This window comes from Lissotriton helveticus, chromosome 2_2 (assembly GCF_964261635.1).
Source record: "Lissotriton helveticus chromosome 2_2, aLisHel1.1, whole genome shotgun sequence".
Lineage (NCBI taxonomy): Eukaryota > Metazoa > Chordata > Amphibia > Caudata > Salamandridae > Lissotriton > Lissotriton helveticus.
Window position 1 is genome coordinate 126,656,905 of NC_136060.1, and position 23,872 is coordinate 126,680,776.

The 23,872-nt window shown below is 47.4% G+C and overlaps 1 protein-coding gene across 2 annotated transcripts in view; it reads right to left on the reverse strand.

Annotated features, from left to right (window-relative positions):
- Positions 1–345: 345 nt before the first annotated feature.
- Positions 346–23,872, reverse strand: part of FIP1L1 (factor interacting with PAPOLA and CPSF1) — a 576,361-nt gene continuing 552,834 nt past the window's right edge. For both annotated transcript variants that reach the window (XM_078678195.1, XM_078678194.1), the window contains exon 17: positions 346–698. In XM_078678195.1, the coding sequence (XP_078534321.1) occupies positions 551–698 (148 nt within the window). In that variant the 3' untranslated portion in view covers positions 346–550. The remainder of the gene's footprint in view (positions 699–23,872) is intronic.

Genomic DNA, 23,872 nt, shown 5'->3' on the forward strand with positions numbered 1-23,872 from the left:
TTTGGTATAAAAGAAGGTATGATTTGCAAATTGGTTCAGAAGAAATGTGTAGTGGAAATTAATAGGGAGTTGCAAGGAGGAATTTTTAAGTCATATACAGGTACACTTTAAGAGATATAGTTAGAGTAATGTGGACTTTGAAATGTCAATAATGCAACAGTGTAGTGAATTGGAGAGAAGGAGATTCATGTATGAGATAAGCAGGGTTCGATCTCACTGATCGCAAGTGCATGCGGAATGCGAGTGAATTTCTTTTAAGGTTGATTGGGTGCAAGAGAAATGAGAACATATATACCGTTTATTATGATACATTGCAATATAAATTAAAAAAATCAGCCGAAAATATAACATGAAAAAATCACTTTTTAATTGCAAAATAAACTGAAAACAAATTAACGTCATGTTTACATGCTAACAGAACAGATTTTAAGAGTCACTTTAATACCAGAAAGAAATGAAATTTATCATCCATCCCTGCAACATCGGACAGAAATTTTATTTTTTCCATAACTGTCCAGTAGTATATGCAGTAAGTTAAAATCTCGCCTAGCTAATCCCCAGCCGCACCATCATTGTTATCGTGTTCAGTAAGAGTCTCGCCACCTGCATCTTTTCCTTCTTTGCTTCTTTTAGACTTTTTGTGTTTATGCCGCCTGTGGCCGTCCCCTTCTTCACTGTCATGTCGACGCCTGCTGGTACTTTGGAACAAAAATATATAATGTAGTGTGAGCAACAAGAAGAAAACATAATTATTGATAGACTTATCATGTACAGTAGTCTGCTGTCTTCCATTATTACCCCGCATGTGTATACATAACACCAAAGGATGGATGCTCCTTAATGGTGACTCAGTTGTAAAAGCTACTTACCTTCAGTAATGCTTTATCCGGTAGAGGCTCTATCTGGCTGCATATTCCATACCGTAGAATTATCCTAAAGAGTCAGACTCGATCAGGAATTTTTTTCATGAGTAGGACCACTGCGTGCCAGTAGGTGGCATAGTTCGGCTCCGTGACGCGTAGACTTTGCCATCTGCGCCAGAAATGACATCTCAGTGCCTTTATAGGCTGTACCGTAGCTCATGAACCGTCAGTCTCTTTTCCCCCACAGGAATGCGGAGCCACAAAGAACCCTGACCAAGAGCCCTGAAAGAGTAACAGCCCTGTTCCTAGAAATCTGCTTGCAGAGTGGGGAGGATTGGTGGGTCAGTAAGGAATTTGCAGTTAGATTGAGTCACAGGACACTCTTCTTGAGTAACTGCGCGCTCTACAAATGCTCTTTAATTCAGCGACTGAGTTTGTCCGCCTTGGCATTCGGAAAGCCCGCCAGGTGTTAAACCACCAGTGAAATGCCCTGTTGTTCCAGTCCTGTCCTGAGACACAGGGCATCTTGAAGAGCAAGTTACTTACCCTTATCTGGTAAAGACTATCTAGCTGCAGATTCTTTAACTTAAAATTATCCAAAGGCATCAGACTACAGGCGTAATTTGCTTTTGAGCAATACCCCTGTGCACCGGTAGGTGGGGACGTTCGGTTCTGCGTGGCGTCACCCGCACTGTATGTCACAGGTACGGTGTCTATATAGGCACCACCCCAGCGCACTGGCGTCTGTTACTTATTGCAACTTTTCACTCCAGAAGCGCAGAGCCACGGAGTACTCTGACCAATGGTTTGGAACATTAGGGCCCTAAAAGGGGAAAGCCCTGTCCCTAGAAATCCATTCTGTACAAAGGAAGCTCTCCTGTGACGCAATAGTTTGGGTAGGTGTTTAGGGAGGGAGGCTTGGGTGACGTCTTAAGCTCACTGACACTTCGGGCCGATGTTATAGTCACAAGAAAGTCAGTCTTGAATGGCAAGGAGGCTGAGTGGATAATTGTACAGCGGCTCAAAGGAAGCATACATAAGGAAAGTGAGGATGAGAGTGATGTCTCACTGAGATAAAGGGGACGGTGGACACAAATGTTGTAAATGTTTCAGAAGGAAAATGCTACTTACCAGTATGCATCTGTTCTTGGCATGTAGAGCTGCAGCGTTACACACTATGCATAGATGGCCACCTAGTGTTGGGCCCAGGTATTTGCAGTTTGTTTTGTTGTAGAAAAGTCTTTGGAAGTCACGGGATAGGTGACTCCTCCTTTGGATGATACTGCGCATGGGCACCGGCTCCCTCCCCAGATTGTTTTTCGCCAGTAGGGAAGTGATGGAGCTGTACAAGAAGTAGTGATGTCCATGTAGTTTGTATCTAATTAAGATAATACTGGAACAGACAAAGGTAGCCGGGGAGGTGGGTGGGCGTGTGTAACTCTGCAGCTCTACATGCCAAGAACAGATGCATACTGGTAAGTAGCATTTTCTGTTCGAGGCATATGAGCTGCAGATTACACACTATGCATAGATTGTATAGCAGTACCCACCTTAGCGGCGACCACCCCTATCTGTTGCAGTTGTTTGAAATAGAGTTTTTAGTACAGCCTGGCCCACAGTGGCTTGTTGCTTAGTTTGCACATCTACACAATAGTGTTTTGTGAATGTGTGCGGTGTAGACCATGTAGCTGCTTTGAATGTTCCCTAAGAATGCCATAGAAGCCCCTAACTTTCTTGTAGAATGGGCTTTTGGGGGAATTGTTAACGTACGCTTGGCTTTTTGGTAACAGATTTGTATGCATTTGACAATCCACCTGGCAATTCCAGATTTTGACATGGGGTTTCCTTTATGTGGTGGTGATAAGGACACAAAAAGTGGTTTTGTTTTGCGAAAACTGTGTTCTTTCTATGTAATAAAGTAGCGCTCTTTTAACATTTAAAGTGTGTAGAGCTCTTTCAGCGGCTGTTTGTGGCTGCGAGAATAATACGGGCAGCTCCACAGATTGATTTAGATGGAATGGTGAAATGACTTTTGGAAGGAATTTAGGATTAGTACGAAGAGCCACTTTGTTATGATGTATTTGCAGGAAAGGTTCTTGAATGGTAAATGCTTACTCTTCTAAGAGAAGTAATGGCTACTAGGAAAGCTACTTTCCAAGTTAGGAATTGCAATTCGCATTTGTGTAAAGGTTCAAAGGGCGGTCCCATGAGACGTGCGAGAACGACGTTTAAGTTCCACACTGGTGAAGGTGGTGTTCTGGGAGGGATTATTCTTTTCAGCCCTTCCATGAAAGCTTTTATAGCTGGTACTCTAAAAAGAGATAGGTGTTGTCTATTTTGTGAATATGCTGCTATAGCAGCAAGATGTAACCTGATAGATGTGTATGCTAAGTTACACTTTTGAAGGTGTAGGAGGTATCCTATGATGTGTTGAATAGACACATCCAGGGGGTTTATGTGATTGTTTTGACAGTATATCACAAACCTTTTCCACTTCGCAGCATAACATGCTCTGGTAGTGGGACGTCTAGCTTCTTTGATGACGTTCATACATTCTTGAGGAAGGTTAAGGTAACCAAACTCTATGACTTCAGGAGCCAGATCGCCAGGTTGAGCTGAGCTGGGTCCGGGTGTCTGATCTCTCCATGGTTCTGCGTTAATAGGCGTGGAGAAAGGCTTAGTTTTTGGTGTGGCACCACAGATAGTTGCAGCAGTGTGGTGTACCACGGTTGTTTGGCCCAAGTTGGAGCAACTAGGATGAGTGTTAGGGAATGTTGCTGTAGTTTGCGTACCACTAATGGAAGTAGTGGGAGAGGAGGAAAAGCGTACGCAAATCGTCCTGACCAGTTCATCCATAATGCATTGCCTTTGGTTAATGGGTGTGGGTATCTAGTGGTGAAGTTTGGGCATTTTGCATTTTCGTGGGTGGTGAAGAGGTCTATTTGAGGGTGTCCACACGTTTGGAAAAACGGTTGAAGAACTTGCGGATGAAGTTCCCACTCATGGATCTGCTGTGTCTGTCGACTTAGTAGATCTGCCATGGTGTTTTGTACTCCTGGGACATGTTGGGCTAAGAGGAAGATCTTTAGAGGTATAGACCATCTCCATATCTGCTTTGCTAACAGAGAGCTGCAGAGAGTGTGTCCATCCTTGTTTGTTTATGTAGTACATTGCTGTCATATTGTCTGTGCGGACTAAGACAACTTTGCCCGACACTTAAGTTTGAAATGCTTTTAGGGCTAGAAAGACAGCTAGCAACTGGTTGATGTGGAGTAGCTTTTGTTGCGGTGTCCACCTGCCTTGCATGGTGTGATACAGTAGGTGAGCTCCCCGGCCGGAGAGGGACGCGTCCGCTGTCATGATTATTTTGGGAACTGGCTCTAGGAACGGTCAGCCCTTTGAAAGGTTTTTTGTGCGCCACCATTGCAGAGAGCGATGAGTCCGACTGTCTACCAACACTAGGTCTGTTAATTGACCATGAGCCTGGTTCCACTGTCGTGCTAGGCACTCTTGAAGTGGACGCATTTGCAGTCTTGCGTGAGGTACTATAAATATGCAAGATGCCATTATTCCTATGAGTTGCATGAACACTCGAGCTGGAAGCGAGTGTTGTGGTTTGAATTTTGTTAGTAGCGTTTGTACACTTGTTATCCTGGCAGGAGGGGGAGAAGATAGTGTTAATTGGGTGTTTATTGTAGCACCGAGGTATTGTTGTGTGTGCAAGGGTAGCAGATGTGATTTGGTGTGATTTACTGTGAATCCCAAGTTGTGGAGTAGTAGAATTGTGGCATGAGTGTGTTGTACACACTGGCCGTATGAGCTTGCTTTTATGAGCCAGTCGTCCAGATATGGGAAGACGTGAATCTGCTGTCTTCTAAAGTGTGCTGCTATGACTGCTAGGCATTGGTAAACATTCTTGGTTCTTGGTGCTGTTGTGACTCCGAATGGGAGCACTTTGAACTGGCAGTGCTGGCCGTCTAGCACAAATCTGAGATATTTGCTGTGCGCTGTGTGGATAGGAATGTGGAAGTAGGCGTCCTTGAGATCTAGAGTTACAAGGAAGTCGTTTTGTAACAGGAGCGGAAGGACTTGTTGAAGTGTGACCATATGAAAATGGTCTGACTGTATTTAAATGTTTAGAGGTCTGAGGTCTAGAATAGGTCTCAGAGATCCGTCCTTCTTTGGAATTAAGAAATATAGGGAGTATACTCCCTTGTTGTGCTGATGCTTTGGAACAATTTCTATTGCATTTTTCTGCAGGAGAGATACCACTTCCTGTCTGAGCAGTGTCAAAAGTTCTTGTGACATTGGACGCTGTTTGGGTGGTATGTTTGGGGGGGGTGGATGTTAGTTCTAAACAGTAACCCGACTGGATTATTTGAAGCACCCACCTGTCTGATGTGATGTTTTTCCAGGCCGGTAGATATTGCTGTAGTATTCCCCCGACCGGAGTGGAATGGGGCGGGGGAAGGGGAGGGGAGTCATTGGGTAGGGGTGGAGGCAGAGCGGGAATTGTTGGTCTTGCCTCTGCCCTTGTTGTTGTTACCTCTGTAACCACCCCTTTGGTAGCCCTTACTATACGTAGATTGTGTGGGGGCTTTGTAGGAGGTGGAAGCTGTGTCTGAAGCATATCCTCTGTTGTTACCTCTATAGGATGGGCGTCGAAATGAACGCCTGGGAGCCTGCAAATGCAAGGCTCCCATAGATTTTGCTGTGTCTGTATCCTTCTTAATTTTTTCGAGGGATACGTCCACATTGGGTCCAAATAAGTGTTGCTCATCAAAGGGTTGATTGAGTATAGCACTCTGGACTTCGGGTTTAAAACCTGATATGCGTAGCCACGTATGTCTACACAGCAAAACACTTGTGTTAACTGCCCTGGAGGCGGTGTCTGCTGCGTCAAGTGCACAACGAATTGAGGTGTTAGTAATATTTTTCCCTTCTTGGATAAGCTCATTAGCTCTATCTTTGTACTTATCCGGGAGGTCCTGCATCAGTGACTCTAGTTCATCATAGTGTGCTCTGTCGTAACGTGCCAATGATGCTTATGTATTGGCGATACGCCACATGTTTGCTGCTTGTGAGGCCGTTCTCTTCCCTGACGCATCAAGGAGTTTAGACTCTTTGTCAGGTGGGGGAGCCTCATCTGACGTTTGTGAGTTAGCCCATTTGCGTGCGTTTGACACTACAAGCGAGTCTAGGGGAACTGGGCCTTTAATGTAAGCTGGATCTGAGGGTGCAGCTTTATATTTTTTCTCTATTCTTGGGTTAATGACCCGAGTTCTAACTGGGTCTTTGAAAACCTCAGTGGCGTGTTTAATAACTCCTTTGAGCATGGGTAAAATGGATGAAGATCTTTGTGCATTGTCAAATGTATCTAGTGGTAAGTGTTCCTCTACTGTGTCTGTATGCAAATCCGCCCCATGATATTGCGCAGCTCTTTGTACCAACTGATTAAAGCCCATATTGTCTTCTGGCGGGAAAGGTCTAGAGGGGTATATGTCATCTTGAGGGACATTTGGAACGTCTGGCGTGTTATAATCGTCCCATGGGTCAGGTGAGCCTGGGGAATAGATGGATCATCTGGGTTACCTCCTATGTCTTCAGAGCTATCATCCCCATCATCATCTTGTATGATAGAGTGTGTAGGGGAATGCTGTGGCAGGGGAACAGGTGGTGATGGCATAGGTGGAGGAGAAGGGGAAAGCACTCTTAGCGGGGAAGTGGCTATGTCCTTCTTCTTTGGGGGAGGAGCCGGTGCTGGTGTTTCTAGTGGTTGTTTCTTAGAACTTAAAGTTAGTCGACCAGTAGTTGGATCTTTCACCATTGTCTTTTGTGCAGGGTCCAGGTGAAATAAGTCCTCTGCAGAACTGTGATCTTTTGGTGTGGAGGAAGGTTTTGGCACCGAAGTTGCTTCTTTTGGTTTTTTGGTAATGTCCTTTACAGGAGAAGCTGGGATCTTTTTCGGCTCCGACGATTTTTTAGGTGCCAATGAAGGTTTCGGATCGAGTTGTTTCTTCGGATCCGATGCTTTGCCTGGCTCCGACCTTGGTTTCGGTGCCGAGGTAGGAACTGCCTGTTTCGGTGCCGATGGTTTCGATGTGGGCATGGCAACCGATGGTGTCTTTTTCGGTGCCGATAGTTGTGTGTCGGCACCGTGTGGAGGTCGACTCGAGCCCGAGTCGCCTGAAGGCTTTGTTAGCTTCTTAGCCGGGCCCGAAGGTGGGGCAGTAGAAGCAGTGTCTCGGTGTGTACCCGAGGGCGAGGGTGTGACCGAAGCCTTTTTGGGGTGTGTCGAGGAAGGGTAGGGGTCGACGGTCTTACTTACGAACCGCTGCGCTGGAGTGATGTCCTCGACATCTGAATCTTCTGCCTCGGAGTTGCTGTCGACGCCATGTTGTTCTGAGACGTCGACACCTTCCTCGAAGATGTTTTCTGGAATCGAAGCTGAAGATCTTTCAGCCATTGTTCTCCGAGCTCTTCGGTCCCGGATCGTCTTATTGGAGCGGAAGGAGGCACAAGCAGAACAGTCTCTGGCCTCGTGCTCCGGGGAGAGGCAAAGGTTACACACCTCATGAGGGTCGGTGTGGGGAAACTTCGACCTACATTGAGGACACTTTTTAAATGGCGTCCTTTCCATGAGCTGGAGTCGAGACCTAGTTGGGCCCGAATTCCTTCGACGGCGACAGGAATCGAAGTCCTGGATGTTGATAGAGTAGCGTCGACTGGAAACGCGTTCTAAACTGAATTCTCGAAGCTGGTGAGGATTGCGCGCCGATGGAAATCGGTTCCAATGCGGAGCGCTAGAAACACATCCGAGCCCGGTGGCGGAAAAAAACAATCTGGGGATGGAGCCGATGCCCATGCGCAGTATCATCCAAAGGAGGAGTCACCTATCCCGTGACTTCCAAAGACTTTTCTACAACAAAACAAACTGCAAACATCCGGGCCCAACAATAGGTGGCCATCTATGCATAGTGTGTAATCTGCAGCTCATATGCCTCGAACACATATTTACAATAGGGATTTGAAGAGGGATGGCTGCTCAGGCAACTGCAGAAAAGCTGAGACCGCAGAAAGATAGGTTTTGAGAGTGCCCAAAGAAGAACCTACTGGGCAAGAGAGAATGAAAAGGAGAACCAGAGAAAGATGAGTAGAAAGGGAATCGATCTGCCTTTTTGCACCCCATGCCACAAATGTTCCCCAACTGCAGGCGTATACTGTCTTGGTGGAGGGACATCTGGCTGCCAAGATAACATCACAGACTTTGGGCGGAAGATCGAAAGCTGCCAACTGTCGCGGCTCAATCTACGCATTAAGGCAGATTGTGGGCAGGTTCAGGCAGAGAACCCTCCCCTGCTGCTGCAACAGAAGATCTTCATGAAGGGGCAGTCTGATCGGAGGGCCGATGCCCATGCTCGAGATACCAGACTCTCTGTGCCCAGGCCGAAGCCACAAGGATGACTTGGGCCTGGTTGTTTCTGATCTTCTAGAGAAATCTGGGCAGTAGTAGTATGGGTGGAAAGGCGAACAGGAGACCTGAGCTCCATTCAAGATAAAAAGTGGCATTAAGTGCAACCTTGGAAGTTCCAGTACGCAGAACTCCTGACAATGCGCACTCTCGGCGAACAGATCTAACAAAGATCTCCCACTGCTGAAAGAGACCATGCACTACCTCTGGATGGAGACACCCTTCGTGGTCCGCTAGGCATTTTTGGCGAAGTTTGTCTGCCCAGTGGTACAGAGAGCCTGTCAGGTGTTGAACTACTAGGGATATGCCCTGCTGTTCCAGCCATGTTCAAAGAAACACAGCATCTTGACAAAGGGTCTACAACCTCACCCCACCCGTGTTTGTTGCAGTACTACATGGCGGTGTTGTTGTCCATGAACACTTGCACTGGAGTTCCCTTGATGGAGGGTAGAAAGACTTTCAATGCCAATTGGTTGGGGAAAGGAGAGGGGTTTGCCGCTGACCTAATCATGGTTTGTAAGCCACCATTGCAGGTCTTCTGCAGTTTTCTCAAATATCTGGACCATGTCAGAGAGATCCCCCTGATGCTGCTCCCACTGGAGCTTCAGGTCCCACTGCAGAGCCTGCATATGCCAGCTGGCAAATGTTACAAGCAGGATGCAGGAGGCCATGAGGCCTGGCAGCTTCAGAGTTAGTTTCATATAAATCCAGGACAGAGACTGAAACATTGATAAAATAGCCTGAATATCTTAGACTCGCTGTTCTGTACCCGAAACTGCACCGTGTCCAGAACAGCTCTGATGAAACGGAGGGCCTGAGAGAGAATCAGGTGAGACTTTGGCATGCTGCTAGTGAATTCCAGTGAATGCAGGAGGTCTGCCGCAGTCTGGAGGTAGAAGACGACAGCTTGGGGTGAGCCTGCCTTCAACAACCAGTCGTCGAGATAGGGAAAGACTGGCACCCCTGATCTCCGCAGATGAGCTGCAACCACCGCCATCACCTTAGTGAATACCTGAGGGGTGCTACTGAGGCCAAAGGGAAGGACAACAAACTGAAAGTGCTTGTGGCCCACTATGAACCGCACGTAAAACCTGGGCGGGGATATGAAAGTATCCATCCTGCAAATCCAATGTAACCATCCAATCTCCTGGGTAGTCAGGAACGGAGCAAGAGTGTGCATCTTGAACCTCCACTTCTCGAGGAAGAAATTGAGAGAGCGCAGATTGAGGATAGGACAAAGATCTCCAACCTTCCTAAGTAGTCCTTCGTCAGCGTGTCATCAGTAGGTGGCATGAAGAGAGGGAGTAGCCCCTTCAAACGATCTGTAAAACCCACCTGTCCGTTGTTATGGACTGCGTGGGGCAGGCGATGGCGAATAGTGCGGCTCCATAGGTGTCCATGATGGTAAAAGGGCCGATTAGGAAGGTTTGAGGACGGCGGCTGCTGGGGTTGGGGTGGACTACCCGACCTAAGAGGCCAGGTAGATATCGCATCCGTGGCCACACAGAGGCTGTGAAGCTTGAGCACCGCAGTAGCTTGGCAATACAGACGTGGCTGGAAGCCCCTTCTGTGGTCTCAAAAGAAGTGAAAGGCAGATAGGGGGCAGAAAGGACCTGACCGTAGACCTGCTGCTGTCCTTAAAGCGCTCCAGCACTGAATCTGCCTAGTCTCTGAAGAGACGGGAGCCATCAAAGTCTATGAGAGATTCTTGGACATCATAAAGCTAACATGAATTCAACGGCTTTGCCCTGTAAGTTGGCCATGTCAAGTCCAAATCGAATTATGAACTTCGCTGCATCCCTCCAGTTTTCAGCAGACTGGGAGAGTACAGCATGGGCCTCCTCCAGGACCTTTATCAGTACCAGCCCAACAGTGTACCGCAGAGCATGGGAATAGTAACCCAAAAGGCATGCGGAGCGCAGTGCCAGACAGGTGGAAAAAAACATCTTCTTGCCGAAGTTGTCCAGCCTCTTGGATTTCCGATCCGGTGATGCGGTCAAAAAGTGCCAGGATTTTTGTGGGTGGGTAAGCTTTAGACACAAACAGCTACGGGGTATTTATATAATCCAGAATTCCTGGGCGCAACTCCCGGGTTACCACAAGATAGTAGGTTCCAATGTTACTGAGTGTAGGCAATGAGGCGAGCGGTATTACCCCCAGAAACGCTCCAATACGAAGATCAGCAAGCTGATCCCCACAAGCGAGAAAAAGCAACTATGCCCCTGCACTTTTACACATTCAATGAATCATTAATCACGCTATGCGTTTCAATCTTTAGTGCAGAATTGTAGATATTAGCACCAATTTACACAAACAAGTAGCTCTCCGAGAATCAATAAATCTGAGTTTGAGATATATGGATGGATATAAAGTCTCTTGTTGGTATAGACACTTCTGTTATTGTTCCATTGATCAAGCCAACACGTGTTTCATCGCAGGGAACAATCTGCGAATCTTCAGGGCTTTCAAAGGAAAAGCAAGTTCGTAACGGTAATCACCCAGTCCGGGCGTTATGTTGAAATTCGAAGTCAGCAAGTCAATTCATATTTCGGTAATAATCGATCTTGGTGTTTACTTGGTTAGAAGGTAAACCGGGCGTAGAGAAAAGTAGTGGCTGGGCGGATATGCCGATTCGTCCACGTTGTGAAATGCACCTAATCTGTATATGTCTCCCTCTTGAGTTGCCCGGCGCCGTTTTTCAAAGACGGACCAAACGTTAAATAAACTTATGCCATTGGCATTGTAAATGGCACTGCCTTTTATTTATATAAAAGGCAGTGCCATTTACAATGCCAATGGCTCAAACTCTAACAACTGCGAGACCTATTGCATTGCAAATGCTTGTTCTTGTGGTGGCTTACCTGAATGACACAATGGCTGAGTGTGATGATCTCGGACTCCTCAACCGCTCCTGGGGCCCTCCTCTGGACTGGGACCTCGATCGTTGCAGCGTTGTATGTTGAGCCGCCAGGAGCTTGAGGGATAGCTCCCTGAAGGCCTTAGGATTCACAGCACGGCAATCAGGTCAGGCCTTTAGGTCATGTTTGTGCTCCAGTCACCGGAGGCATACAAGGTGCGGGTCCGTCAACGACATCGATCGATGACAGGCGCCGCAGGGCTTGAAGCCTGCCTTCCTTCATGATATCCTGCCACACCAGGAGGAAAAATCTCAAAAGTCGAAAAAAGCTTAACCAAAAATGACTAAAGGGTAGCTCTTCTCTAGATTTGTAATGACTGGCACGGAAAGAAAAGAATCAACATCAATACACTAGGGTGGTGTCTATATAGGCAAAGTGCACGTCACTTCCAACTCGTACAATACTGACGATGCAATGCAGAGCCAAACTACGCCACCTACCAGCGTGCAAGGGTACTGCTTGCAAAATAATTTCGGATCCAGCCTGGGTATGATGCGGCTCTAAGTCTCTATCAGATACTCCTAATAAGCACACACTCATTATCATACTCAGGGTACTAGCTGTCATTTGGCAGGGCTAATTCCTCGAAATAAGAATATCCCCTGTAGAGTTTTATTAGCATAGCGCCTGTTCTCCAGTAAGTGGTACCGTGAGGCTTTGCTCCACCCAAGGAATGACAACAGGAGCCACATATAGGCTCCGCCCAAGTGCACCGACGTCAGTTTCTTTTTGGACATTGTCGGAGCCCTCAGACACAGAGCCCCCCTAAAACATTTTCAGGCAACTATGCAGATCTCTACTTGGGAACTTTTTAGATGGAAAAGACTCCATTCCACAGAATGGGGAGTTGGGAGGGCAGTGAGGAAACTGCGGTTAGAGCATCTACCAGCAAGTAACTTGATATTCTGATGGATACTTCTAACCACAGATTCCTAACCTTTAGAATAGCCTGCAAAGGAGTGCTTCCCCAGAGCACTGACTGAGACCAAAATCTCCTGCAGGACGTAAATACCACAATACCCTTCCTGTCAGTCCTGGCTGTCAACGCTATATTGCTTAGTGAATGTGTGCACCAATGCCTATTTGCAGCCAAAAAAATATTGAGCGTGAGCACTCTGCATGTTAAGGCAGTGGTAGCAACCTTGACCCTGATGGAAAGAGCCTACAACACTTCTGAAGGCTGCTTCTTGGCCCTCCCGTTGGAGATCTTAATGCAAAGGAATATTCACCTGGCGGCTGGAGTACTTATGAACTGCTTTGCCTTTCTTTGACCCATAGAACCCCACAAAGAGCTAACTGCCCACTGATGGTACAATCAATATAAAACCTGACTATCTTTTTATAATGCATTCTCCCCTCTTCTATCAAAAAGTAAGCGGAGGGCAAAGTACATCAGAAGAGTGAGGCATTGCTCGACAGTAATAGATTTATATGAGAAAAGGTACTCCACAACACAGCAGCAGTTTGTCTGGAAAGAAGGTGATGTAAGCTGGCTCAACTGAGAGAGTTTGAAGCTGAAACACACAAAGAGCTGAGGTTATTGTGATGAGAAAGTCCACCTTCAGAGTCAAGCGATGCAAAGAACAAATGTGCAACCACTCAAAAGGAGTGCAACTACTCAAAAGGAGTATACAAAAGGAAAGGAAGGACTAAATTTAGACTCTACAGTGGCATGACAAAATGCTTCTGGGAAATATGTGGATGAAAGCTTTGAAGAAACACTTCACATTTCGGTGCTTGAACAAGAGCGGTTGGCCTGGTAAACGTAAAATGGTCAAAAGGACTGACAAATAACTTTTAATAGTGCTCACTACAAGTCTTTGCCAGGTCAAAGACGGAACTAACAGTAATAAATCCAGCAGTGTAGCTTGCATTGGGTTACAGATACCACACCAAGCCAGAAATTTGCCTGAGCGTCCAGCATAAACAGATTTGGTAGAAAGATGTCTGGTCGCCAAAACAATATCCATAACTTTGGAAGGCAGATCAAATGCAGTCAACTGCCACTGCTCAATCTCCATGCATGGAGGTGTACATTGTACACACCCAGGTGCAACACCCTGCCCTGCAGCTGCGATGGAAGAACCTTCTGAAGTGGCAGACTGGTTGGAGGACAGGGGCTCATGCTCAGATGTTCCATGGTACCACACTCTCCTGGCCCAATCTCAGGTAACTAAGATAACTTGGTCCCAGTCGTTCTTCAGTAGTCAGGGCAGGAGAGGCAGCAGCGAGGAGGCATAGAAGATCAGGAATTGCATGCTCCACTCTAGGCGAAATAAGTCTCTGAGTAGGTTTGTGGGGTACCCAGTCGTATAAATGTATCGACATTACGCACTGTTGTCAGTGGCGAAGAGGTCGAGCCAGCGCTCTTCACATTGTTGTGAGACGCCCTGCTCCATCTCCAGATGTAACTGCCATTCCTGATCGATAAGCATCTTAACCTTAGGTAGTTCACTCAGGTGTTTAAATATCCCGCCACATGGTGTACAATTCGGTAGATGCCCTAACGATTGAGCAAGGTCCAGAGGTACAGGATATCATAGCACGAATCCCAGGACCCCACTGCTGCCTATTACAATACCACAAGGCAGTGGTGTTGTCCATGAGGAACTAAACCAGATTCCCCTTGATGGACAGCAGGAAGGCTTTCATAGACAAGCAAATGGACCATAACTCCAGCAGGTTGATATTGAAGTGGGTCTTTGCTAGAGGTCAGAGTCCTCTGATCTTCACCACTACCAAATGCCCTCCACAGCACAGTAGATGTGTCTGTCACTACCATCAGATTTGGGTAGAGTAGGGAAGAGGGGTCTGCCACTGGTTCAATTGCAGTAGAGCAGCCAAGACTGCAGACCTTTTACAGTCTCCTCCGAAACCAGGATGAAGTCTGACAGGTTCTCTTGGTGCTGAGCCCACTGAGATTTCAGATCCCACTGCAGTATCTGCAATTGCCACCTAGCATAATTCATGAGCAGGAAGCCAGTAAGCCAAGTAGCTTCAGAGTCATCCTCAATGAAACCAAGGAGTGAGGCTGAAACATTGGGAGGATAGCCCAAAACTCCTGGATGCATTGTTCCAGACAGAAGGGCCGAAAGTGGACCATATCCAGATTGGCTCAGGTGAAAGTGAGCCTCTGTGAAGGAGTCAGGTGTGACTTCAGCACATTTCTTATGAACGCCTGCAATCTAAAGAGATTTACCGCTGTGTGGAGATGGCCCACAAGTGGCAGACCCACCTTCAACAGCCAGCTGTCGAGGTAGGGGAAAGTCTGGTACCCCAACCTCCAAACGTATGTTGCAAACACCATTATTACCTCTGTGAACATCTGAGGAGCACTAGTTAGGCTGAAAGGGAGCATGGAAAACTGAAAATGTGTGTGGCTCTCCTTGAATTGCAAGCAGTACCTGCAGACCTGCAGGGTGGGGAAATGGAAGCAGACATCCTGAAGGTCGAACGCCACATTTAATTTCCTAGATCCAGGGCAAACAGAACCTGTGCCAGCATAAACATCTTGAATTTATCCTTCTGCAGGAAGACATTGAGGGGCTAAAGATCTAAAATAGGGCGAAGGACAACAAACTTTTCGAGCACTATAACAGGAATAGTATCCGGTACTGATCTCTGAGATGCGGGTTCGCTCTTTGGCTCTTTTTACCCAAAAGAACCTGAATTTCCTGAAGCAAAGTGGACAAATGGTTCTCCAAAAGTCACTCTAATCTAGGAAGAGGTGGTGAGAAGGAAATAAAAGACATGTTGTAGCCTCATTGGAATATCTGCAGGACCTAACAGTCAGATGTTATGTATTGTCACATGTGGAGAAAATGAGTGGTCCTGCCTTTCATGGGTGGTTGTGAGTCGCTAAGAGGCGCTGTTGCCGGAGGGGCTGGGAAGTCTACTGCCCCAGGGGACCTTGAATCAGTCTGACAGATCCACAACCCTCACGTGGGTGAGGTTCCTGTAATTGGTGCAGTGGTCTTTGAAGCTGTTTGAAGGCAAAACCCTTAGCCATGCTTCGAAAGGAGCAATATAGTTGGGTATACTGACTTCCGATTGTTAAAAGACCGAGGGTGTATGCAGTAGCTCTACTCTCTTTAAAGTGCTTGAGGACAGAGTCAGCCTTCTCACCAAAGAGACGAGAACCATCAAAAGGCATATCCATGAGTGACATCTAAACATCACCAGAGAAGCCTGCAGAACTCAGGCGCTTGGCACAGAAGCTCCAAGCTAGTACTGAGTAGGCAGTTTGTTATGTCCAGACCCACTGAACGACATACTTGGCCTCTTCCGAGCCAAATTGCCACAGAACTTCCCTAAGACTGCTGATAAGATCTCAGCAACCAAGTTCCATAATGCATGAGAGTGCCTTACATGCAAACAGCTGGCAATGAATGACACGAGGAAGAGGCGAGTGGAAGAAAACATCTTCCTAAATGCTTCAGTTCTTTTCTAATCAATCTCCAGGAGTTATGTGAAATGACTGGGTGTTAAGACAGGGTCACGCAGATGGATCTGGAATGACATGCCACATGTGTGTTTACGGGTGGGCAAAAGCAGGTTTTGGTTGAAGTGCCGATGAGGATGTCAGTCATGGCCTCATTGAACAGCAGTAGGGGTGCAGATGAGGATTGTCTACGTTGCAACACTTATGTTTAATCACCACGGTGAATAAAGCAGATTCTTCGGTTGAAGGAGCAAAAGGTGCGGGTGTCCAGCCCACTACAAGCTCCACACAAAAATTATATTGTGGGAACAAAAGTTGGTTGGCTCTGGTCAGAGTCAGATTTAAATAGCTGTGTAGCAATAGTGGACGGCTCTTAGACAAAGGTGCTGTCTTATCACAGTCCGAATGTATCGGGCCGGGGGCATAGAAACTGAACTTGAATGCCGCATCAGAAGAGGCTTAGACTGATTTGGTTCCGATTCATACAGAACTATAGGATCTACACCCTCCTCCATGGTTGGTGGCATAGGTTCAGACGTCGACGCCGCAGGAAGTGGCCTTGTGATCTTGACGCTAGATGTAGAGTCGGATTTGGTGTTGTAGTGAAGACAGGGCTTTGATTGCACACATTGCTATGTTAGCTAAGCTTATTAGAAGTTAAAACACCATTTTGCCACCCTGCAGGTTTTGAACACAAAACTACATATAACTGTTGTTGTAAGTTAGACTGCTAGAATTTTCCTCTCATGAGAACGGCTTGTTTTTAACATCCCTAGACTTACATTGTGACCTCAGTCTGTACGCTGTGCTCCCGAAGTATTCAAGGTCACCATAACACAAACACAGCTGCAGCAAACTGAAATTCTAGTGCCTTTAATATTGCACTGCATGAATGATTTGGGCACTTGGAAGATTATCGTTTCCAGAGACAGAGAGGTTTTCTGATCCCGATGTGATTCACTTCTGCTGATCTTGGAGGTATGGGGTTCACCATTCAAGCCTAAGAAACCTATTATTATTATAAAACCTAGTTCCTAGCAGGGGAGGGTGGTATACAAGGCGCTATAGCAGCTGTTTCCACTATGATTGTAATATGATTTCTCCCTTTGTGTTTTATGGAATTGTAACAATACTGTTTTATTTCTGATCATATGCCTGCTTAGGTTAGCCAAAATAGTGCATCTTAGAGCTCGTAGTTCAAAATATATTTTTTTTACTTTTCCTTGTCTATAATTACTCACGTTGTGGACTGGTATGAGAATAAAACGAAGGAGTGTCCTTGATTCCCACCATTCCTGAGAGTACCCTAAGTCGCATGTTCTGGATTGTGTAATCATTGGTAGCTTCGCTCTAGGACGGAGAGTTAATGAGACCCTGATGCTAGTCGGATAGGGGTTCTGGGTACTGAGGTGAGTTTCTGGTCCACCACAATTCACTGAGGTCCTGGTTTCCTGTGCATAGTTCAGTGCATAAGCAGAATCCCTGCAACATGGCGCACCTAACGTTGTGGTCTTATATTTGAGACTCTCGAGTAGTGCTTATAACAGTCCACGACAACCCTCACCCCTGTTTCCGGTTGACAGTAGTGACGGATTAACCTACCTATATAGACGACTTATAAGTTCATTCAAGCTTGAGTTTTTACAAAGGTTCGTACTTTGACTTACTACCCATTTGTGCTACAACTTATATAAATTGTTTTTTTCTCTTCTGTGTCCTCATGGGTGATGTTGATATCGCCCCGCATAGTCGGGTGCCCGTCCGCAATCATTTGCAGGCGTTTGGGGTGCCCAATGAAAGCATGGCGGTACTTTTTGTGGTGAGTGCTGAAGCGGCATACCCATCTGAGCTTTTCTACTCATGGGTTACCTTTCCTGCAGTGAATAGGGACAGAGGTACGTTTCATGTTTACACTCCCACTGCCATGCCTGCTGAGTATACACCATATAGGACACAGGAGATACCGATTTCAGCTTGGCAGCATCAAGTTTGGTTTAATGGCGCCCTTCCCCACGCCGTGGGTCCGGTTCGGGTTGGGTCCCTTGTCAATTCCAGGGGCCACTTGGCCTGTACTGGCCGGGTTTACACCACATCCGCGTTACCTTACAGTACCCTGTTGCGGAATTAAGAGTCCTTTATGCCTCTATTGTAGGGGTGTTTAGGGCTTTAGTGCAATACGTCTCCCGCAACATCCAGGTAGGGGCACCTGGAGCTGCGGCGCAACTAATAGGACTGGTCGGAATAAAGATTAGTCCTGTCATGGTTCATTCGGTTATGGGCAAGCGCCCCCAAGATAAGGACGAGATGCCTTTTTGGCTTGCCGAGAAAGTTGACCAGCTGGAAGCAGTATTCCCTAATACAACTCCTGTGGAGAAACACAGGATTCTGACCATTAGTTTGCAGAAAGACTTGGTACCGGAGGTAACCGATTGTGAAACCTGGGGTAGAATATTTGTGGCAGTCTATGCAAATTGCTTCGGCACACTGTCTATGCCTATCCTGCCCTCCGTGATCAAGCGTGTTCAGGATCAACACAGTCCGGAGGCGGCTGTTGAATTGTCGGAGTGTTTGATATAGTTTCCGTACTCATCCTTGCTAATGTCAAGGGAGATGCGGTGAACTTTCAGGTGTCTAATGCTTTGCGCGTTGTCCCAGATGCCAATAAACCCCGGCGGCATATAAGACCATTGGCCGTAATAGTTTGGGTGTTAATCCGTTTGCTAAAACAACAGCACAACCGCAAACTCAGACGGCAAAGTCTAATAAAGACAACCGTCCTGTTTTTCCAAAACAGAATTGGAAAAGTTAAAAACAGGGGAAGCAGCAACAGAAACAAGGGTTGTGTCCTGCATCACCAATATCCGTGTCTACTGAAAGCACATATTTGCGACTGCGCGAGTATTAAGTCACCTGGTCGATGTCAGGTTCTTGATCAACATTCTCCTTGTTCTTTACAGGAAATATCAGTCTCACAAACCGGTGGAGGTGAATGCGGCAGACGCCGGGGTGCCCCACAAGGACGTGAGCAGCCCCGCCAGACAGAAGGTAAAGGCAAGCAGGACGACTTAAAACGTCAACGCCCCCAGTTTCAGAAAAAGAAAGTTGCCGCTTTAACCGCGAGGTATGCCACGGATAGTGAGAAGACCGCTTCGGAACCGGAAATGGGCGCTGACCCTGCTAGACAGCGCGGCGGAAATTACAGTTGTGCGGAATGCACTGCGTCCGTATCTGAAGGCGACAGCAACTGACACATTCATCACTATAGAAACAGCTGGCACTAGAGTGGCTCCCCTTGACAGACTATATGAAATAGTCCTTTTAATTGAAGGTGACATACAACGGACTATAAAAGGGATATTTTGAGAAAATCTGATGTCTACATATGACATTTTGTTAGCGGAGGCTGACTGGCCACCACCTTCTGTTCTGGCCGCTCCGCGAGGTGAGGAGGTGATCCCCCTTGTTTCGCACAGTGCCGAAAGAGCAGGTGCTGAATTTTGCAGAAGAGTGGGCTAAGGTGCTTGCATCAGCTTTGTACCGTACTCAATGTGGATGGGACAAACTTTCACCCAGACATGAGATTCCATTGCGGTCTATGCCAGAGCCACAACCCCAATATCCCATGCGGCATGAAGTGAAAGCTCCCGTTGCAGAAATCCTTGAGCAATTGGAATATCAAGTTGTGATTGAAACGTGTGTCACCAATGAATAATCCTCTTTTTACTGTGACTAAACCTGATGGATCGTACTGCCTAGTATTGGATTACCGGCATTTGTACACTCATTGTCGGACCTGCGCAGTACGGAATACTCACAGTTCTGCCCTTGTGGATAGTCTCGTGCGTAACCGATTTAAAACCACACTTGACATATCCAATGGCTTTTTTAGCCATAACCTGTCCTCTCTTAGTAGTCAATGGACAGCATTTATTTCCGGTGGCAAACAAAAATAGTTCAAAAGATTAGCCATGGGCTACAAAAACAGCCCGGGCGTCTTTGCCGCTCGAATGGTCTCTCTTTTAGAGGGACGACCCTGTTGCGTGCTCGTATGTTGATGATATTTATCTCACAGACGACTAATTATGGCTGCATCTGTGTCGCATTGACCGCATCATTTGTATGTTTGCGGATTTCGGTTACAAATTTAACTTTGCAAAATCTCACATTGCAGAGTACACAGTGTTGTTCCTGGGCTATGAGCTCAACAATGAGGGTCGAGGTCTAGCACCTCACTTCTTGGAGAAATGTGCATAGTTGTGCGCTCCTACAACTCTGAAAAAACTGCAATCTTTACTGTGTTTTTTGAATTTTGAGTGTACTTATATTCCTGATTATGCCCAGCGTATAAAGACGCTATACGCCTTGATACAACCAACTTTTCCCAAATCTTGGTGGCTGCCCGAACATTCCGCTATACTGCATTCTTTGCAGTCAGATCTTCTTGAACCTAAATACTTACTGACTCGTGATAACCACACCAACCTGGTGAGAAGAATTGTGCCAGGCGCTGTTGGTTTCACGTACATGACCTTTAATGAATGTGACACAGTCCTTATTGCTTACAAGTCACACTTGAACACTTCGGCTGAAATGCGGTTTTCTTCATTTGAAAAAGTTTTGACTGCAATGCAAATGGCGATTCTGAAAGAGAGAGCGCTGTCACAGGGGAAACGCAGGTTGGTTGTTACACCGTATCCTGCCCTGGAGGCAGTGACGAAAGCCAGTGTAACAAATTCAAAAGCTTTGCATCCTCGTTGGATACAATGGGCAACATCTTTGACGTCTCCGGATGTCAAGTTTATTTTTGATTCCTCTTTGCAAACTCAGGAGTACTTGCAGTATGAATTTGTTCATCCGGCTCCTTTGTCCTTGTGCCAGCTGGAGGATTTCCATTGTATCATTTACACTGACGGATCGGCGCAACCGGCGACTAGTTCAAAGCATGCCTATTCAGCAGCCTGCGCTGGTAGAGTGGCAAAGCAAAGATGCGGAACACATCCTTCTTAAATGCCTCAATCTGTTGAGGTGGTGACGATGGACCCAGAAATTGAGGGTACATCGGAATTAAAGGCAGGTACCCTACCATCACTGCAACATCTCAGACGGAAAGGGGCGAGATTGGGACAATACCTGCTTGGACTTCTTGTGTGTCGTTATGGACTAACGTACCAAAATACTTAGAATGCGACAACAACCTGTCACAAGACTAGCTCAGAGAGCAGTAATGGGCCCAGATCCTGGACTTCGCGCAAGAGTAGCTCTTATATGACTTACTTCTACGCAAGGCAATGTGAAGCTTGGTTATGCACATATATCTTTAAATAAGGGGTATAGCAACTTTGGTGGGCGGGTTTAATCGTGAAAGCCAATAGAATCTTACAATACAGCATTAAAGCATTATCATAAGGAAATTAAAACCACTCTGAGGGCATTCTTTGCGGTACGAATTGAGTCCGCTGACAACTGTACCCGAGAATTTTTCAAAAAGGCAAGCTCCTTCTTGAATCCCAAATTCTGCAGTCCTACTATTCTTGCCTCTTCTGACTAATGTGATAAGCTTTCAGTATTCTTTGAGGTAAAGATTAAATAAATCCATGCCACTCTGTCAGTGCATCTTGCAGACATATCCACTGTGTGCAGTGGCGGTGTGGTCTGGCCATCCAATGCTACTGTTTGCAATCTGACTAAATTTGGGACTTTCTCTTTGGAATAAACTCATCTGATAGAGACATCTAGCCGCAGGTTCCTTAACTTAGAATATCCCCAGGCGTCAGACTGAATCCGGAATTTTTTTTGCCGCAGCATCTCTGTGTGCCGGGGGACGGCGCCACACGACCCCACCCTGACGTCGTCCACGTACGTGACGTCAGCGAGGTCATATAAGTCCCTCCCGGTGCGCTGACATCAGTTTCCTTCTTTTCCGCATGCAACGCAGATCCGGATAAAGCGGTTCCAATGGCCTGTTTTCAGGCCCCTTTTGACACTTCGCATCTGGAACAGTGTGCGATGCCTTCGGGCTTTACAACTTGTACTTCCTGTTCGCGGCAGATGTCCGCAACAGACTCACATTTTATCTGTATGTGGTGTCTGGGCGAACACCACGATTCGACGGACTGCGACGCCTGCCAACACCTCAAGCCGAAGTCCCTGCAAGAGTGACGGATGAAACTTCTTTCGGCTCGCCTGTCCCGGTCGGAGTCGTCTCGTCCTCGGGCCTCCTCATCGCCGGAGGGCCCCTCTGATTTCCAGTCGCGCCGTCAATTGCCCTCAGAGGGCCGGGGACGTTGTTAGCCCCTTATTGGTCGCGGCGCAGGTCGCAGAGGTCCTCAACCTCACTTTCATCCATTGTCGGGGCGCTGGTTCTTGGAACACTCCGGACGTGCGCCCCGACAGTCACCACCCCTCTGTTCACCCTATTCGGGCACGGGGGTGACTCGGACCCGGATGGAGGCCTAAGTCGCGGCTCTGCAGGCCTCCCTTGGGTCCTCTTGTCCCTGGGGCATCCTTGTGGCCTCCGCTACTTACAGGGTCCCTGACGGACTCGCCGGGTTGTTGACTCTTCTCCGGAAGCTTCTGGAGAGAGTTTGGCATCGCCCTCACATCCGGTGATGCCGGATGTATTCTTGCCTGTGCCCCTCCTTAGAATTTGTGGACCCTGCAGGATCTCCGACTTCTCAGGAGCCCCTGGACTCGGCAGGCTCCCCCGCCTCCTCAAGAACCCCATCAGGACCCCCATTCGTCAATGGGGCTCCCTTCCGTTGGGCATTGGTCACACCCTCAGTGTCTTGGAAGGCTTAGTTTACAGCCCTCACCTTCAGATGAGCTGCTGTCCCCTCCACGGAGGGCTACCGATGAAGGTGCGGCTTTTCTGAAAGTAGTCGTATTCCGAACATGCAACCCCCTTCAGTCCCCTTGTTTGTGGACCCTCTGCTTGATGTCCTTCATCGTGGGTCAGGGAATGTGGAGCCGCTTGTGCCCTTTGAAGCTTCTCTTTATGATGCCCTTTTGGGCAACTGGATTCGGCCAGCTTCCGGTGATACAGTGGCTCGTTCTGTCTTGCACCGCCACCGTCCTGCTCCACATGATCCAGTTTGCTTATTTGTCCACCCCGAAGTGCAGGTGTTTGTTTTGCAAACGGCCTTCCCTTCCTTGCCTTGGTTAATGCTTCCTCCCTCCCAGGAGTCCAGAAGGCTTGAGTCGTGGGGTCGGAACATCTTTGCCTCCACTAGTGCTGCCCTACGGTCACTAAATTCAGTGTGTGTCCTGGCTCGGACTACCTCTGCCCTGTGCGATTCTGTGGAGTCTCTGATTTCCGCCACCTCTGACGGCGCTTGTGTTGACCTCCTTCATCTTCTCCGAGATGGCAGTGATATTGCTGAATTTACGATAAGCTCGGTCTTGGATACTGCAGATTCCTTAGGCTGGGCCATGGCTGGTTCGGTTGCCTTGCGGCGCCATGCTTGGTTGTGGGCTAGCGCCTTCCTGGAAAATATCCGGGAGCGACTTGTTGATCTACCCTTTGATGGGGTTTTATTGTTTGATGCTCACGCCGAATCTGCTGTGCAGCGCCTCCTTGTGGGCTTTCACCCTTTCGCCCTCCCCCCAAGGCCTGTATTCTTCAGATGTCTGTTCTGGGGTGGCACCTTTTTCATTTAACATCCTTTAGATGCGTTATGTTTTTAGGCTGACAGTAAGCCTCAGGTCTTCTTTTCGCATGTTCTGGGGTAGTTACCCTTTCATTAGCATTCTTTGGATGCATTATGCGTTTTGAGCTGACAGTTAGCCTACTGTGGCAGTGTTCCGCAGATTGTTGTGTCTGGTCTTCTGACTGTGGTTTGCCCTAACAGGTGTTCCCCGTTGATTGGGGTGTGCCATACTCCAAGTGGGGTACTTGTATGCTATTATATAGCTCTGCTTTATGTCAACTGGGCCTAGAGATCCCTTGGGCTCTATGCATCGCCTGGTGCTCTTATCTTCCGTTGTACGGTGCTGAATGTCGTGCCTTGGCGCCATCTTCTATACGTCATGGGTCGTCTTGCTTTTCTGCCTCATTCTCCTCCTTGGCGTGTTTCTTGTTCCCGCCTGCACTTATATAAACATTGCTCAATTTCTACCTCTTGCCCTTTGGTTCCCTGCTGTAGCCTCTCCGGCCTTCCCTCCATGGGCTAGTCTGGTAGGC